The 19,216-nt window shown below is 45.5% G+C and overlaps 1 protein-coding gene across 1 annotated transcript in view; it reads left to right on the plus strand.

The window, feature by feature from the left end:
* The first annotated feature begins 421 nt into the window (after positions 1 to 421).
* LOC147885336 (binding protein) overlaps positions 422 to 19,216 on the plus strand; it is a 92,461-nt gene continuing 73,666 nt past the window's right edge. The window contains exons 1-5 of the mRNA XM_087396522.1: positions 422 to 876; positions 957 to 1,099; positions 5,699 to 5,895; positions 11,991 to 12,241; positions 12,458 to 12,666. Coding sequence (XP_087252648.1) covers positions 844 to 876; positions 957 to 1,099; positions 5,699 to 5,895; positions 11,991 to 12,241; positions 12,458 to 12,666 — 833 coding nt within the window. The 5' untranslated portion in view covers positions 422 to 843. The remainder of the gene's footprint in view (positions 877 to 956; positions 1,100 to 5,698; positions 5,896 to 11,990; positions 12,242 to 12,457; positions 12,667 to 19,216) is intronic.

A 19,216-nucleotide genomic window follows, 5' to 3' on the forward strand; every position in this document is an offset into this window, starting at 1 on the left:
TCAATTGTTGTGCTGTCCTTTTTGCCCATTTGACCTCATTCCTCCATGTAGCCATGTGCCAGTTTCCATACTCCCTAATGACATTCTGTATACGAGAGACAAAACTGTCCCAAGCATAATTCATGTCCTCCTGGGCATGCAAAGGCAAGGGATGAATTGCAAGTCTGATCATTTGCTGGAAATATTAATGTCGGAAATAAGCTTGATTAACATGCAGTAATCTGTTGGAAAGAGTTGGCAAATCATCCAGTGGCATACCAAGTTGCAGATTTATCCATAATGGGGCATGATCTGACAAGCCCAATGAGAAATCTATGAGGAGATAGGGCTAAAATCTCCATATTGTTGTGGATAAAACAAATACCATCTGTCAAGCCTTGCCAAGTATGTAGTAAATGCATTATGATGAAAAGTATATCATTCCCTAAACCTTCAATGGCTTCCATCAAGCTGCACAAATGTGACTGAGAACTCAAGGCTGCGACAGGATCTTTCGGTAGCGAACATAAGCTTGGGCAGGGCGGACAACCCTGAAATCTAGGGCTTCTTCTAGTGGTGCAAAAGTTGCATCTTGTTATCGGCATTGAACGACAGCTCCCTCAACGCACACAGGGAGCGAGCCAAGGGAGACACAAGGATCCAGAAGAATCAACATATCAGACAGCACTAAAAGAAAGGAGCGACAGAGTTTTTCATCAACTTTGCTGCTCCTCATGACTTAATTTAATGTGTAACGAGGGCCAAACATTGTAAACGATTCGACAACGGCGGAAAATCACACACTCAGGACTGAATGTAGGTCGCCTTTCTCAGGTGCATCCCTCTGCCCACAAAACGGCAGCTATGTCCTCCCGAAAACGCAATCGGAAGTCGCAGGTGCACCACCTTTTCCGTCCAAACATGGTTTTCTGTAATATTTATCTTCTGTAACCGCATTAATAATGTGGCGTTGGCAGAGTCATGCACATACAACTCCCTTGCTTCCTCCCGAGGTTGCGGCAGACGACGTGAATATTTCCGACGACGATATTAGATTTGTTACTCAGCATGGCCGCTATGCTGGGTTCCTTTCCAACCTCGATACGTCCACTATTACTAAGTATGTTTACGTGGCGCTCGAATCATTTCAAACATACTTGATTTGACGTCGCTTTCAAAATTTTGATGTGTTCGGTTGTGTGCTGCTGTTGCTACCCTGCATAGCCTTATTGCTGCGGCTTTGGCTGGATTAGAAATGTCAGTTCTCTTCTGAATCTCTCACATAATCTGGTTGCATAAGATGAAGAAGAAGAAACCAGTGTTGAGACATTAAAATAAATGCATGCACTGTTCAAAGACCTTAATCTTCAGGATGAAGAGTATGTTTTCTAAGTGCTCTATTTATGTATGTGAAAATGAAGGTTCTCTGCCTTGGGCAGCCCCCCTAAGATATGACTCTATTTTTTGTTTGTTTATAAAAAGCTTCGTAATGTCCAGCTTTACCCTAGGGGGTGGGGATTGACGACGATCTCAGCTATTTGTTGCAAGCTGATTGATTGTGAAACGGGAGGTGTGGACTCCAGGCCCCGTATTGCGGTGAAGTTGGAGATTGGTACTTCTTTCCGAAGGTCTGACCACCTTTGGTCCGAGGGGGGGTTTGGTGTCTGTAGTATGAACAGGGTTGTGGTTTGGTATGTACGAGTGAGAATAAGTTCTAGTGATTGTCTTTTTAATAGACATCATCTATGATGTCCACGTGCTTGTGTTTGACATCATCAGTGATGCCAAGTGTGTGTTGACTGAGTCATAGGATAAGGCTCCTTTGCCTATAAAAGAGGCATATACCTTGGTTCAACATCAATCTGAATCTATTCAGCTCAACATCAATCTGACATTCTTGTCTCAGATTTGCTCTCCATCATTAGCCTCGATAGATTCAAACATGCAGGTGGGTGGATTTGGGGTAATGTGAGCCTGCAATGGCAGCGGTCTCAGCCACTAGCATATACCCACTAGCAATGAGTGTCATTAAGGCTCAACATCAGGGTCCACGAGATTCCATGCACCAGCTCCACGGTTTCAGATGCCACCACCTTTGTGACCTCCATCCTTGGGTCACCTGGTAGAGGAGAGACGAGTGCTTCTACAAACAGCAGCAAGATGCCGCCCGTAGAGAGTGGAATTGGGCAGTGGTACGTGAGGGATGGCTCTTGACTAGCCTTAGATAAGGGCTTGTTGACACACTCACCTACTGAGGTGGGGTCTATGAGACTGATAGGAGTGAGACTCCGATTGTACCATTTGGAGCTATAATGGAACCTTATGGTGAGAGCCAGGGAACTTCTCGGAGTCATATACATAGGATGAGCCATTGTCTTCTACATAGAGACTCATCAGAGCCTAGAGCACCCACTACCAACAGCCTGTGGTTACACATGCAAGTTATCGTATCAGAATGAGACTAGAGAGACATGAGGGGTATGAGGATTGGGCAGTGTAGCAGTTCTATACTGATCATCTCTGACTGGGATGATCACCGTGGAGTGGCACGACCCATCCCCACATGCGAGATTCCTTTGGATCCGGATTAGGAGCATATCATCGCAGCATACTTCATCGCAGTTTGCTACTTTTCCTTGGAGGCCTCGCACTTTGGTAGGGAGCTTGGTGAGTAGAGAGAAGCATCTCCGTATGCTCCCTTATATCCAAATATCATGGACTTCTCGAGTTTCTTGGAGATTTCAACGCCACCTCCAGGTACCGATCATTGATTTTCAGTACGACTCGATTCTATTGCCTGACATTGATCTAGATCTGGCAGTGTTACAAAACAGAGGTGGAGGTTGCTTGCTACAGCCAACACCCTACGCAGCATTAGAAACAGCACAATGCTATTTCAAATCTTACTTCTCTCGTTATTGTGTACAAGTGCATAGAGAGATGCAAACCTATGCTCATGAGAGTAGAAACAGTAAATATATGTTGACTAAAGATGGACAAAACCTGTACATAGTATGCCACAATTTAGCAGCAAGGTGCTGCCTAGATGTGGACCTTTGTCACTTCTAAACTGTTCTCCTTCCTCTTCGTGACACCTTCAAAGCATTGTCAGCCTGCATGCTCTCCTAGAGCTTGAGTGGCCTGCAAACACACCTCCTTACTTCTCCGGTGGACAGCCAATGGTAAGGCACTGTTTTGCTCCTTATCCTTTGACCTCCGAGATAGATGCTGCCAAAGATGTAGGGCAAATACAGAGGTTGGGGCCCGAGAAGCCCGAGATGCCCCATTTTCCCTTTGACCCAAGTCATACTAATGACTCGGTGTGTGTTTGCATTGGGCAGCCAAGGGATCTAGGACAATGAGAGAATTACCTCTCAGCCCAATGCTGGTACTCCGTCTGAGATTTCCAGAGTTGCATCCACGACATTGCTATGCCATTCCATACCTGGAATGAGGTTGAGGGAAATTCTTCAATGGATGAGGGGGAGCAGTATTGGGATGCTCCCAGTCCAGTCAGAGCTCTATTGAATATCCCTTGATGCATTGATGGGTGCCAAAAATGCTTAGACACTTAGTTAGGTTGAGAGGTGACATTGATGGCAGGACTGTTCATATGCTATTGGATAGTGGGACACCAAGACCTTGCAGAAGTAAGGCTGGCAGCCTTGGAGATCGACCAAGGTTGCCAATAAGCAGCTCGTGTTATCCCTTTGCCTTGGAGATGGGTCCCATTTGGGATCTGATTGGATGAGATCTATGGGGGAGTTTAGTGTCGATTCGAATGTCATGACTCTCCACTTTACACACAAAAGGCAAGACATTGGTGTTGCAGTTCTGACAGCCGCAAAAATGCAGCTGATCTTAGCAAAGCAATTGGCTCTAAAGATCAAGAAAGAAAATGCCTCATGTGCATTGCATTTGACCAAACCTCAGAAGAGGAGTGTTCCGCTTGTGGAGGATGTTGATATGTAGCAATCGCTCTCATAATTTCACATCAACTACATCCAAAGACAGGTTCTTGCAAAGTACGCCATCACCAATGGACGGATAGAGGAATGCAACTCTATAGGTGAAAGAATAGCAGCCGTGTCGGTTAATGTCAGATAGTAGGATTGAATAACTCTGGCAGTACCTAGTGTGGAACACTAGAGCATGGCAAAATGGATCTGAGTAACAAATAATAGCAAAATTAGCTAAAGGTGACCTGAGAACCTAGGATTGGAGAGTGGAGGCCCAATAAAGTAGAAGCACAAAGCTCAGTAGATCACAAAGGCACAAGGAGTCCCAACCTAACTCTAATAGTTGGTCAGTAGGCTGACCAGCCTGGTTGGCTGGCCGACGTGTCTGCAGGCCAACTGGTCCAGTGGCCTATAAAAGGTCTAGACCACACATCTTTCAGCGTCGGGGCCTGCTACTGTGCAGCCTCCTGCGGCTCCTGCTGCTCCAGAAAGGGTCCAGTGACCTTGCAAAATCAACTCAAAAAAGGATCCAAAAACCCTCCAGTGCCTGTCTTAGTCAAAGTATAATAACGTCTTCAAACATGTCCCTGGGCAGCCCTTATGTCCCCACAAAGTTGAACAAACTGACCTACTGGTCCGCCAGTTTGGTGCCTATATGAAGCCCCTCCCCCTCACTTCTCCCCAGTTCAGTACCTCACCTCCAGTGCCTCTACATTCCTTCCTTTCCTGCCTACTCCTGGCTACCGAAGCCTCTCAATGGAACAGAGATTCAGTTGCAGAAGCAGATCCTTCAGCCTGAGGAAACCCTAGATTCCATGCATCTACGAAAGATATTGTATGTTCAGCAGTTATTATAACAACTTGCCAGCGAATGTTTCTCATCATGCAGTCCAAGATAATATAGGCCATGCTATCCATATCCTACCTATTTTGCACCAAATATGAAACTGTAGTCTGCTGAAATTCACAATAAAAGAACCACGGTTAGGCCTCATTTGAGTGCTGTTCTACTGATTGCCATTATATGGTCATCAAAATGTGATTTGCTGCCATAAATGTACCCGTTATGGTCTCCACCTGTGTACAAAAAAGGAAAACTGCAGCTGTTTGGCCGAAGGCATGTGCACGACTATGACCTAATGCATGTGTCCTACTGCAAAATTAGGTTAGCTGCTGAAACCCATGGGGAACAGAAATTATGTCAGCAAAGCAAAATTGGTGTTTCTTTAGAAAACTACTGTGCTCTTGATCCAGATTCGTAGAACATAGGAATGATTTTTAACAAATTTATGTTTTGATCACTGTGGGGTTGCATTGACACACACACACACACACACACACACACATATATATGCGTAAATAAATAAATAAATATATATGTGTGTGTGTGTATACATATATATATATGTGTGTGTGTGTGTGTGGTTTCTTCCTGACTCTGGTTTAGAGTAAGGAAGAAACCACAAATTTAACAAAGCAGCATTTTCATTTGTTAACTTTCAAGTGGATTCCCGCCGAACCACGTCTCTATCTGCAAATGCATCATATATCCTAGGCTTTGCTCTTTGATGTGTGGCTGTCTCAGTTTTTTCGTACTCGAAGGAACAATTGATTTAACATTACTTTATCACTATAAATGTCTTAGTTGATTTTTTCATTGTGTTAGGATGTGCAGCCTCATTTGTTGCATTATGGATATCTGCTCTGTATGTTGTGATTATCTTCAGAATATCTGAATTGCAATTTGTTCACTTGGGCAGGCAGGTTCTCGGGCTGAAGTCCAAAAAGAAGGACGAAGAAAACTTGGAGGCATACTATGAGAAAAAAGCTAAGTACACACCTTCATTTAGAGAGGAAGCTGGCGAAGGCCATTCTGTGGAGCCCGCTGATGTCCTTCCAGTCAAGTCATTATCTGGAGAGCTTCAATACCGTACTTCCCATGTGAAGAAGGATGAAGGTAATTCTCTCTTTCAATGGCAGTAGCCTCTCCCAATTCCCTCTTTGTTCATCATGAGCATGGTATCACGGCTAAGCAAGGTAGGTAACGTAAATGATAGGTTTGTCCATTGTTGACAAAGTCATGCTTGAACCTGATTGGGATCTTGTGTATAAGTCTCTTTCACCCTGTCATTATGTGGTCTGGTTCCCGAGCAACTTCAATTGGCATCACGGATTTGGATATCTTTCATTGGGAAGGGGAATTGGGTGAACCTAGAACATGCAAATCTAAACTTTATGATACCATAGAGTTATAAATGGCGTTTTATCTCCCTTCAAAGGTGAATTCTTGTCCAGGGCCAGCTTGATGTTGATTGTTTCTGAAGAACTATGGAAATGAAATGGTATATGAAACCGGCCTCTAATCAGTTAGAGGGTAGTGGAACTAAACCTTTTATCACTTCAGTACTTATTTACAGCTCACAAAGCATATATCACAACCATTAACCATTGCATGATCACCATTTGGCATTTACCCATTTGTTCACAAACAAAACCACTGAAAAAGGGATGGAGGCTAGAATGCCCCTGCTCAACAAACATAGACAAGTGCACCCGATTGGCCCCAAACACCGTGGCGCTCCTTTCGGTATTTCTTTATATTTCACAGTGAAATGATTACAAGTTGCATCTGGGAGACCTTCCCTGCAACTAGCACGCAGCCCCAATTCACTAAGCCTTCGCAAGGCTTTCAAGCATAGAACACCATCACATAAGTGCACTTAACCCATAGGCTCAATCCAAAGGCATTCTCTTTTCCGAGTGCAATTCCATTGGCTGTCCAGATGCAATCACACTGCACCCCAGCTGCACTCTCTTTGAGTGGTTTCCAGATGGCATTCACAAAGCTTTTCAAAGCTCCAAAATAAATTCAGCAAAGTATCCAACCAAAGAATGACTCATGTAGCACTGCCTGGGCACCTGTGAGCCAAGAAAGAGGCGGCACACGAGGCCAACCAATAGCTTATGGCAAAAAGAAATTGGAGCAGCAAAATCACAACTCACCAAGCCCTGAAAACTTGAACCAAGTCCTCAATCGCCAAGAGGACATAGTAGCCAATGCCCAATTGCATTCTGAGCCAAAGAGGAGTGCAAAAGCATGAAGAAAGAGCATTTACAAGAGCCGACCAGCAAGAATTCCACTGAAAAATGCGAAAAGAAGCACTTCTGTCACGAAGAAATGGGAGTTCTTGGACTCAAAAGAAGCGTGCTTCAGAGAGGAATGCATTGAGAAGGTTTTGGAGAAGTTTCATCGCCGGAAAGTCCTCCAAAACTGAGAAAAACCAGTCAACCAGCGCGTGGGACCACTCGAAATTCAACAGAAAGTTGTAGCTTTGCAAGAGGAGAGGCCCAGGAGGCGGCATAAGCAAAAAGGTCCAGAAAAAGCCACTTTTGCAAATTCGACCAGCAAAAGAAGTGCTCAGCTCTGCCCGTTCTACCAAACGCACGGAGGGAAAAGCATATCACTACGAAGGGGAGGCAGAGGGGAAGCCATCGGGCCAAACGGAAGCAAAAAGGTCCAGAAAAAGCCACTTTTGCAAATTCGACCAGCAAAAGAAGTGCTCAACTCTGCTCGTTCTACCAAACACACGAAGGGAAAAGCATATCACTACGAAGGGGAGGCAGAGGGGAAGCCATCGGGCCAAACGGAAGCAAAAAGGTCAAGAAAAAGCCACTTTTGCAAATTCGACCAGCAAAAGAAGTGCTCAGCTCTGCCCGTTCTACCAAACGCACGGAGGGAAAAGCATATCACTATGAAGGGGAGACAGAGGGGAAGCCATCAGGCCAAACGGAAGTCGAGGAATCCAAACGGGTGAGGAGTTCTGAAGAAAAACGGAATTCAGCTGAAGCAGGCTGAAAAACCAGTCCAAAATCTCAACAAAGGGAGAAGATGAGAGAGAAAACCACATATGTGAAGTTTAGAAGGCCCAGGAAGGTCCAGGAATGGCAAAGGAGCATGTAGAAGGCACTAGAGCCACCTGGAACTCTAGGGGGGCCACTGAAGGTACAATGCCTTCTAGGGGGCCCATTAAAAATGCCACATCATCATTTCCAAACAACCACTCTTTTAATTCCTTGGAATGCCTTTGGGCCTAGGGATTAATTACGCTTATGTGCTAGTCACCATGCCGCGTTTAATTACACATTATTATGCCCATGCTTGGACTTTTAAAACCAAAGTTGTCACGGTCTTGTAGTACATTAAAGTACTTGGAATTTCACGCCCCCGTGACAGTATAATCTATACAGGATTCAAAAAATTAGAGATGAGCTTAGCCAATGAACAAATAGTTGGATTTCACATTTAGCAAGTTCTGCTGCATACAAGTTCAAACACAGAAGCTTGTTTGAGGCATTTTGGTTGGATGAAGAGTTTTTAGCAGATTACCCAGAGATCCTCAAACTCCATCCGTACGGTGAGTTTTTTTTTTTTTTTGGGTGTTTGTTTCTGTGTTTGGGTTTTTTTTTGGGGGGGGGGGATCGGTTTTGTGCCTGGCCAAAACCTTTCAAAGCATCAGCAACCATCTGGGACAAAAGGCTGCCTTCTCAAGAAGTCAGCAGCAGGCAGCAAAATGCAAAGGACAACAGCAGGGATGCGGGCCTATTTATAGGGTCTACGGACCAACCAAGCCAGTTCGTCCGAACCACAGAGCAAGTCGACTAGGTCAGGAGCCTGGTCAGTCAGACCCACAGACTGGTCAGTCCAGATCAGGTCCTCCTAGTCTAATAGAGCCTTGAGCCTCATTGTTTCCATCAGCTCCTAATGCTAGTTCTTCAGCAGTGCAGTCGACACTCTGCACACGTGGAGGTTAGTAGACCAGCAGCTGCATACACATTGTTCAGCAGATCTACAACCAACAGCCTCCCTTGTGGGCAGTAGTTCGTCTCACAGAGGACAGCATCTCAGAGTCCTTATTTGTCTTTCAATTATGCTTATGCTTCCGCACTAGACAAAAATGCTTCCACTTGGAAGATTAATTGGAATATGTTTGAAAGCATCAATAGTCAAATGTATGTTGCAACTGGATAGGGAAGGAAGCCTCTCCCCTCTGGATGCACCTAGGGGACTCTCCACCCTGTATGTCCTAGGCATCTGAAGCCCTCTTTAATTACGTAAAAAGCTTCTAGTTTGGTGGTTGAAGACTCATGTGTGGGTGGGCTGGTGCAAAGTCCCTCAGACATTTGGGACCATTCCATTGGCGCATACCAAAAGCCTGAGCCATATACCTAATCCCTATCTCCCCCCCCATTTGGGGGGAGAATCATTGAATTTCTGAAACCACAAAAAAAGCCGCTCCCCCTTATACTAATCCACTTTTAAAAATTAAATATTTGCACACATCATAGGAAAAGTAGCGCAAACATGTGTCCCTGGGAGTTCTAGTGTTAAGTAGAGCTAGTATGCCCTTGGAATCGCTTGACTAGCCTTGCTGAAATTCCTGTACCCCAAGCATGAAACCTCAGAAACTACAAGCACAAGTTATATAGTGAGCCACAACATCCCATGTAATTATATCCCCTTTAATGGGTGCAAAATTGAGTCAACCTTATCCACATCGGCCATTTTTTACAAATTCATCCAGATCTTGGACTATGATGTAAGTGTCCACTATACAATGCATAGATAAACCAATGGATTGGTGCCATGTGGCAACCATCCCCTTTATCCATGATGGTTGTGTATGGGGGCTTGCCACATGAGATAAACCAATGGATTGGTGCCATGTGGCAACCATCCCCTTTATCCATGATGGTTGTGTATGGGGGCTTGCCACATTAGCCCTTGTCCATGACAAAACATCATGGATATCCTAATCTAGAACTTAAGATCGATCCACACCACTCTTTTTTACCTTAGTTAATTTTAACCCCTAGGGCAATTTAGTGAACTATCTCCAGGGTTTACTTTGTCCGAGCATGAAATACAAGATCCTTGGCTAGTTCAATAGAGCTTTGATATCGGTCAATAGGGGTTTCTGAGGCAAAAGAGAGCTTATATACCACAGAAGGTCCACTGAGGAGAAAGGGCGCAGACCCAACATCGACTCTTTTTGGACTCTACATTGATGAGATCACATCTTTCATAGATCGCATAGGTGGTGAGGGCTCATCTCTAGGGGATCTCCTCATGCAGATACTGCTATATGCTGATGATATAGTCCTCATATCCTCTTCAGCAAAGGGACTACAGAGAGATCTGGAGGCCTTAGAGGTGTTTTGCAGAGAGAGATTTAACGGTTAACCTTGGGAAAACTAAGGTTATGATCTTCAACACCTCACGAGCTGGTGAACGAGTGGAGATAGTGCAGTCACACATATATCTGGGAGCAGTCTTCACAGGACCCATCTTCTCGATGAAACATGCAGCCCAGGCACGACTCACACGAGGGCGTGCTTTGGCTAGGCTAGAGCGGCAATGTTTCTAGGCGCACTTCCAAGATCCACCAATGAAGGGCTGGCTTTTCGACACACTAGTGCGATCGACTGTCATGTATGCAGCACCTTTCTGGGGGTGCGATCTTCCGAGGACAGATTGGAGGAGCTTCGAGCGGTTATAGGTGACGATGGGATCCAGGATGATCCGATCTAAGCCCTTAGTTCCACATGAGATAGTATAGGCAGAGTTCGCCATGACGCCTCTCTAGGTTGACGCCATCTTTCAGACAGTGACTTTCATCCACAGGGTGTGGGACTTACCCCATTGGAGACTTTCGAGATTGGCCCTAGAGTCATCCAGACGACTCGTAGAAAGCGGGGAAGACACATGTATGCACACATATTTACATGGCTTGCTAGGCACGGTGTCCAGATGGATAGGCTTCCCTCCTTTTAGTACAGCATGGATGCACCTCCTGAGTTGATCCCGCAAGATGAGATCAACCGTATTATACGGTTCCTCTAGCTTCACACATCGCGGACTTTGGGGGGAGGACCATGAACTCCCCACCAAGACCGAGTTCTATCGCGACCATTTCCTGCGAGTATCAGAGGAGGGATTCATTATCAGACCCCAGTATCTTGAGGATAGAGGAGTATCTCATGCACTGAGGATTGCCATTGGTCAGATGTAGGTTTCATCCCATCAGCTGAGGTTTGAGGCAGGGAGAGCAGCGGATCTGCACGCTATGTATGCTAGGGGCGGTTGAGACAGAGGAGCATTTCCTTTGTGTTTGCCCAGCCTATTATGAGATTTGAGGACGCTACCATTGTCTCTACCTAGAAGGGAATGGCTTTGGTCCTTTGTCACGACTGATCCATTTCCATGACCAGGTCTGTATTGGACTCTATCTGATGAACATGCGGCGACACAAGGAGGCGCTTCTACGACAGATCAAAGAGCAGCAGGGGTTATTCAGACCACTACAGGACATAGAGGGTGACCGGGCACAGCAGCACGTCACAGACTTCTATACATTTGAGTCAGCCCCCGGACACAGTGGAGTGGAGGGAGAGGAGCTAGCCGATATGAGAGCAGTCTGGATGAGCAGCCGGCACAGTACCGCCGAGAGAGGGACACAGAGGCCACATGTGCGACAGAGAGCCCCCAGAGTACACTCTATTGAGGTCCGACCTATCACAGCTTTTCTCAGAGGAGATCGATAGAGACGAGGGTTCACTCTAGACATAGCCCAGAGAGTCCAGAGAGCGAGGAGACCGTGCCCCCCGACACAGCTCGAGACAGCTCGACAGACGCAGATACGAGATATTTTCGCAGCCCACTAGAGAGCCATCACTGTACCAGGCTTCGGTTTCGTCCTAGTGCCTGGAGAGATTGATTGATATGATATGATTATGATTCTGTTAGCATAGATTAGCGTACCCTTTGCTTCAAGGCCATTGAGGCTTGTATGAGTTCGCTTTTCCGTGCGCTTTGTCCCATAGGCCCACGAGGCCTCCCGTGGACGTTACTATATATTTCTTTCTTTCTTTCTAACATGATATCAGAGTCTTGATGGAAGTTCTTTGTTCCCCCCTTGTATACTCCTCCCGCTTTTCAAGATATCATTCTATGTTTCTTGTGAGAGTCTGATGTCTCATGTTTGATTTGAATAGGTGGAAAGGAAAATTCATTGAGTCTGGAAGACAGAAAGGTACTCGTGCGGAAGGCTAAACAGACTGCTTCCTTGAAACAAACTCTTGGAGAGCTAGGCAATAAGCAAGACAAAGCTGATGAGGGCAGACAGAAGGGTTCAAAAGTTGATTTAAAAAACAAGCAGAAGAGGGCACGGAAAGTGGCAAAACAGGTTATGAATGGGGAAACTGCTGAAATTCATGTACCTCCAGCATTGCAGTCATTGGCACTGGTAATTACAGAGTTTTGTGAAAGAAGTTTAATACACAATTTAGCCTTCTGAGTTTTTCATGTACTCCACACTTTCTGAGTTTTTCGGTTCTCCAAAAGGCTTTTATGCACTGCAACTTTCTGAGTTTTTCTGTGTGAATTGACAGATCTTTTTTGGTCGAATACATTCCTTCAGGATGGACTGGGTTATAATTGTTTCTTGAAGCTGTTTTTTCAGGAAGAATTGAGGAATGACCTTTCTGCAGAGGAGAGAGTTGCAGAAGCACGAGCTCATATGGCTGAGCTTGGAACAGTAGTGCTTGCTAATCCAGAAAATAACATTGACTCATTGAAGGATCTGCAAGAGTTTTGTACAGATAAAGATGGAAATATTGCCAGACTGGCAATGCTTTCTCTGCTTGCTGTATACAAAGATATTATCCCTGGGTAAGTGAGATCCAATTGTGTGCAAATTTTTCTGTTTGCTTTTGTTCTTGTAATGACAAGAGCAAGATGAGAAGGTATCTCAAAAGCATACTTTCTGCCAAAGCTTTCTGGACACAGCGTGCAAACACCTCAAAAGGAACATTTAAGGACTTACCCAGTTTATTTCTAGGGACTGAGCATTTTTAACACAGATATGTTGGTCCAGGTATTCGTACAGTTTTTTGTGGCCGGTCCTAGGAAACTTTGAAGGGACTGTCATGAATTGGATTTGGTCCTCAAGGTTTGGGGGCCTGCTCTAGTGTGGTGATGGCTTTTTGCAATGAAAGGAGGCCGGGGCTGAATTGGTGGAGCACCAGAGATGGCAGGGGAAGAGGAGAGGGGAGAGGAAAGAGGAGAGAGAGAGATAGGAGAGAGAGGGGTAGAGGGAGAGGAAAAGAGAGAGGAGTGAGGGGAAGAAAGATAGAGAGAGATCGGGAGAGAGTGTAGACAGCACGTAGGAGGAAGGAGGTGGGAGTAGATAGGATTAGATCTCACATAAAAAAGTACACAAATAGGGGTGGATGGGGATTTATATAGTCCCTCCACATTTCCCAGGTAAGAGGCCTCTAAAGGTCCTCTAAATTGCCCCTGTTTCCCCTTCATTATTTTGCCAATCTTGCCTATTTTATTCTCAAGCACTACGGTGCCTAGATCTTTCTCTTTTATTGTACAGTTTGTAAAACACTAAAAGCAAAATTGCATTCTAATCCCGCCTTACCAGCCTCAAACATTTGCAATATTGTTAGGATTATCAAGTTCACCTCCCCACCTGTGAGCCCCCCCCAATGAGGAGGAACACGGGGAGGTGTACTAGGAGGGTCTCAAAACTGCCATGAGGAGATTGAAAGAACCCCTAAGCTAGGGATCAAGGATCTCTTCTATCTCCATGCTATCCTGCAGAAGCAAGCACATTAAATTTGCTTTTGGAGAGGGAGGAGATGATGTCTTCTCAACATATGAACATGCTGATATGGCTGCTACAAATTAAGAAACAAACCACCAATAAATTTTGACAATTCCATCTACATGCAGAAAGAGATCTCAAACCTAGGAAACAAAAATTTACATTTTTTTGTGCATTAGCACAGTGGGTGTGCAATTAATCTGCACTTCAGAATCTGGACGCCTTCAATGCAAAAGGGGGGAGTGGTGGAATGGTCCTTTTGCCAAGTCTTTTTATGTTTTGGTTTTTTTTTGCCAAGTCTTTGAAGTCTGTGCTTTTGGTATATTAGCTTGGCTTAGCACACTAGTGGGCACAACGGATCTACATGAGGATGGAAAAGGAGGGGGATTGAGGGACTCTCTTAGTCTTGGCCTTCTGCTCTGCTTTGGGTCATCACCAATAGCCATGGAGTATGCAATATCGTTAATCTAGTCTCATCTTCATCAAATCGTTACCTGGAGGAACTGCATCAATTGAATGGGGCTGCTTGAATTGATGTACTGCACTTTGAGTACACGAGGTCAATTGGCTCAGATCTAGGATTGTGAAGCCCGCTATGGGTCATGGTCCTAGACAAGAGGAGATTACGAACTTTTTCTTCATAGGAGGAGAAGTGGCTGGGGTGCGCCTGGATTGTGACCTTGACTCCTTGAGTTCCAGACTCACCAGGGTAGTAAGAAGATTGGATACAAGACTTGCGATCACCTATCCTATTTGTGGTACAATCATTGTTGCATCTCGGGGTCAATGTTGTCCATGACTACAAGTGCTTTGTAAGGAGTTGAGGGACGCCATCATTTGATCTCGGATGTGTTTAGGAGACACTAGGACTCGTAGTGAGATCCCCATCACCCCATGAGGGTGACTCGTGAGACTGACATGACATGTGATTTGGGAGGAACAACTTTGGAACATGGAGTACACTCAGATCTAGACTCGTGAAGTCCGCTATGGGTCATGGTCCTAGAGAACATGAGATTACTAACTTTTTCTTCATAGGAGGAGAAGTGGCTGGGGTGTGCTGGGATTGTGACCTTGAGATCTAGACACACCAGGGTAGTAGAACATTGGATACAAGACTTGCGAGCACCTATCCGATTCGTGGTACCATGATTGTTGCATCTCGGCGTCAACGCTATCCATGACTAAAAGTGCTTAGTAAGGAGTTGAGGGACGCTAGCATTTGATCTCGGATATGTTCAAGAGACACTAGGACTCCCAATGGGGTACCCATCACCCCATGAGGGTGACTCATGACTGACAAATGATGTGATTTGCAGGTGAAGAGAAGCGCCCTGCACAGCAGCGCCCCCCCCGGCTGCCTTCCCAAAAAACCGCGCCACGTCCTCTTCCACAAGCTTGCCTTTATTTTCTTATATTTATCAGTAGCTTGTTAGAGGTGTGATTGTTTTCACATTTTGGGTCTCATAGGCAATGCCTCTCCTACCAAGGCGAATCTACTTGTCACAAGGCTAATGAAAATTTCCCTTGGTAGTTTCATTTTCACCCTTGTGTACCTGACATAGTTGCAGCTACTGAGTTAATAATGACTGTTTGGGTGGCCCAAAGAGCGTGCATGGGCTTGGGCATGTGGAGTGCTAGTGGAATGTTCGCACAACCTCTGAACGGCTCTAAAAAGAGAGAAGATTACAAGTGGCAGGGAGACAGGCAGAGTTAAGAAAGGGTTTACAAGGGGGCCTGCATATTTTATTCAAGTCCTGCTGTAAACATGCCATAAGGGCATGTGAATCTTAAAAAAGGCTTCTTACGTGTAAGGGAGCTGCCCATGAGGAGGTCCAAGCACAAGAGATGCAATGGAGGGAGCAGCTCTCCTCCCAAATTGAGATTAAAGCACCGAACTGAATGCTGCCTATGCTGCTTGGAAGTCATCACTAGGCAGAATCTTTACAAAATCATTGGCCACTATTGACAATGGGTTGAAGCAAGCCATCGACAAGTTTATGGAGTGTGGATTGAAAACGACCCTAGAATAGTATAGCTCGGGATAGAGCTAAAAGTTAAGTGAATCCACATACAAGAGAATTGGAATTCGAAGAAAGTGCGAAACCACAAGGAATTCCTGATATCAAAGAAAGGTGTGCGTGCCATGCAGTTATTTAAGAATACCTTATAAAGTGGAAAGAAGATTCAAAAGAAAATGCCACCTGGGAAAGTGAGAGAAAACTCAAAACCTATTTCATAATATCGTTGCCACGGACATCAACTCTTCTTAAGGGGGGGAAATGTTACATCAATGATAGTTGGGTGTAGCATTGCCCGTAGGGGGGTGCCTTGGGGTTAGGAAGTAAGAAAGTGGTCACTTGTTAGGGAGATCGAAGTGATGCTAAGGCCTATTAGTGTAGGACAGCTAGGACAGTTAGTACTATCCTAAGTCCTAAATGTACCATGTCCTAAGTATTTAGAAATTAGGCTTAACACCACTTTAGTTGGATTAGCTGCTCGAAATCAGCTTGTCCACCTTAGCACATCATACAGTTTGGTCAGATGCCTATGCTTGTGCGGTCAGCAGCCTAGACAGCAAATGAATTCACAGCTAGGACAGTTAGTACTATCCTAAGTCCTAAATGTACCATGTCCTAAGTATTTAGAAATTAGGCTTAACACCACTATAGTTGGATTAACTGCTTGAAATCAGCTTGTCCACCTTAGCACGTCATACAAATTGGTCAAATGCCTATGCTTGTGCGGTCAGCAGCCTAGACAGCAAATGAATTCACAGTTTGGCTCCTCCTTCCTCCCCTCCCCTTCTGTGCCCTTGGGGACAGGTATTTCGTTGCAAGAAAGTTGCTGCTCCATCCCGTTTTTGATCAGCTGCCCTGTTTTTTCGTGGATGAGCTCAGTTTTGGTGTGGAGCGTCCTCTTGCAGCTGTTCTTCTACTGGCCGCCCCAAAAACGGAGAAGATTGCTTCTGTTTTGACTGGTTTCGATCTGATTTTGCTGTCTTGAAGGAGGCGTTTCAACTTTCACTCATGGAGGGCTTTTGCATCAGGCTGCCTTCATCTGGAGCCAAAATGGTGCAGGTTGAGCTATTTTTAAAGGCGTTTTTGCTGTTTGGGACTTGCTGCACCTTTTTTTTTCACTGGCCACTTACAAAAGAAGTCTGCAGACTGCATTTCGTGGCTGCTACAGTCATAATTTCGAGCTGTACCGGATTTGTTTGTTTTGTTCTGAACAGGCTGCCTACTGTTTTGAGTTGTTGCCCCACTTTTGAGGTAGTTTTCAGACCTGTTTCCACTTATCCCATCTCGGGGGAGTGCAATCTTGCTGGCCCAGCAAGTTTTACTAAAAAAGCATTCAGCTGCCGGTCGTTTTTGTGCAAAACAGCAGAGATGATTCATTGGCAAATTCAGAACCCTTTTTTTCTTTCTTGGCAAATACATGCCCTTGTTTTCTGTGGAGTTGACGGCTTTGCCTTTCACATGCCCTAACTCTTGCCATTTATGCTGGTGGTGGAAGGAAGGTGTTCCAAAACAGTCACAAGACTATAATAATAGAAATTCATGAGTTTTTCCATACTCTGCTTATCATCTTCCTTGCAAATAACCTCAACAGTTTCGTAATAATACTGGTTGCTTCTTCCAAGGGCTCTCTATTCCCCTCGACTTCTTTGGCTGAAACTCCAACTTCAATTCCCAAATAAGAGAAAGAAACACGTGGCCAATGATCACTTGTACCGATACTTGAGCGCATCAGGCTCTCAAGACTTCTCATTTATGAGTAGCGTTTCCTTGAAACAAGTTCAAGAAAACAATACTCTATTCTTGTCACGGGAACGTGAATTTGGTAACCGTGACTACCTTTGGCTTGGGGGACTAGCCTTGGGGAAGTGATACTTCCCAGAAGTCCCTAGGAATGCATCCAAACAATAAAAAGCTTTGGGAAGCCTTGCTGCCTGTGAGTTCTTACAGGTGCGAACATACCGAGAAGTATTGTTGTGGGCTGTCCTAGGAAATTCGGGACTACTACACCAAAACCGAAGTCTCCAATATGTCTCATCTGATAGAAAATCCACTACAGCTTATGCCCTTTTGCACGGGAAGACTTTGGGTTTCAAGGGCAGTAACCAGGAAGCACAAAAGTTTAGCGGCAGCAAACAGGAAGGCCATAAACATTCAGATAATTTGAGCAGCCTGTCAAGTCTAGATTTGTTGCAGGATAGAGGTGAAAATCGCCTCGGAAAAAGATGTCAGAGGAAGAGAAGAAGGCCCCCCTGGTGTAAAGCATTTCCATTTAGAAGCATTAAATACCAAAAGGGTCGCCAAGGCACTTGGTTCCAATGGGTTTATTGTGCATTGTTTTCACTGAGCAAGGGCATTCTCACCTCCCCATTGTTATTGTTGAAGTTTATTTCTAAGTACTAAGTGGTGGAAGTGACTGAAGCTTGCATTGTGGCTATTTATGAGGTTTATGAATGAGTAGATGAGGATTACTTTGCTTTAGTTTCTTTAAGGGGCTGGTTACAGTGGTTGCATTGTCGGGATCGTCACTATCTTTTTATAGAGGTGAGCCTTGGTAGTGTTGGGTGAAGGAAGCCTTCATTGCAATTTTGTAATCAATCTCAGCAAGCATGCCACACCGTGAGAGGTCGTTGACCATCTTCGAGCAGGAGGGGCAAGAGGTGTTGGAAAGGTCACCTCTCCATCTGTAAGCCCCCATATGAGGAGAGCGTGGGGGAGGGAGACCTAGGGCATGTGCCCAAGAGAAAAGAAAGAGGGGGCTGCGAAATGGGCAGCACCTCACATCAAAAGAAGGGAGGAGGGTACCTGGCTGATCTGCAGGAGCATAAGGCGGAGCAGAGGACAGCAGCAGGGACCCAAGAGAAAAGGTGACACATGGTGGAAGTGCTGCAGCGGCAAAGGCGCACACATGTGGGCAGAACAGGGTGCTGGTAAAGGGGCACAGCAGAGGCGGGGCAGACCAGCAGAGAGAGTCGGTCAAGAGAGAGGCTGGTTGGGCTGCTTGGAGGCAGCCAAGTAGGCCTTATATAGGGCAGACCTAAGGGCTGGCCCTTGCCTTGATGTGAGGGCCAGAGCCCTAGAAGTGTGGGCCAAAGGGCCCGGTTTGAGAGCCCTTAAAGGGCTGGACCAGCAGCAGACTGGTCAGCCAGAATGAGGCTGCCTGGTCGGTTTTTTGGAGCAGGCCTTGGGCCTATAAAAGGGGGCCATTCAGCCCTCACAAATCATCTTTTGGAGCAGCACTTCAGGGAGCAGGTAGGAGGAGTAGAGCAGCACGAGTTGGGCCTATGACCAGGAGGTGAACTGGGCTGAGGAGCTGCAGACTTAGCTGATAGAGGGCTGTATGGAGACAGAATGGACCCCGCCAAAGTATATCTATGAAATGTAGAATCGAGACCCTCGTGTTAAGTTGAGGGAGATTCCTCAACCCTTTGAATAGTTTTTTTAAAGCGGACAGATTTGTGGAAAGTTTGGATGCTGCCTACCAGAAGGTCAAACCAGGCCTCCATAAAAGCCAGGAGAAGCACAAATGGGCAGCAGATAAACATCGCCACGAGCTACTCTTGAAAGAGGACGATTGGGTGCTACTGTG

This window comes from Dipteris shenzhenensis, chromosome 25, assembly GCF_047967505.1.
Source record: "Dipteris shenzhenensis isolate YYH24624 ecotype China chromosome 25, Dip_SZ_1.0, whole genome shotgun sequence".
Taxonomy (NCBI): domain Eukaryota; kingdom Viridiplantae; phylum Streptophyta; class Polypodiopsida; order Gleicheniales; family Dipteridaceae; genus Dipteris; species Dipteris shenzhenensis.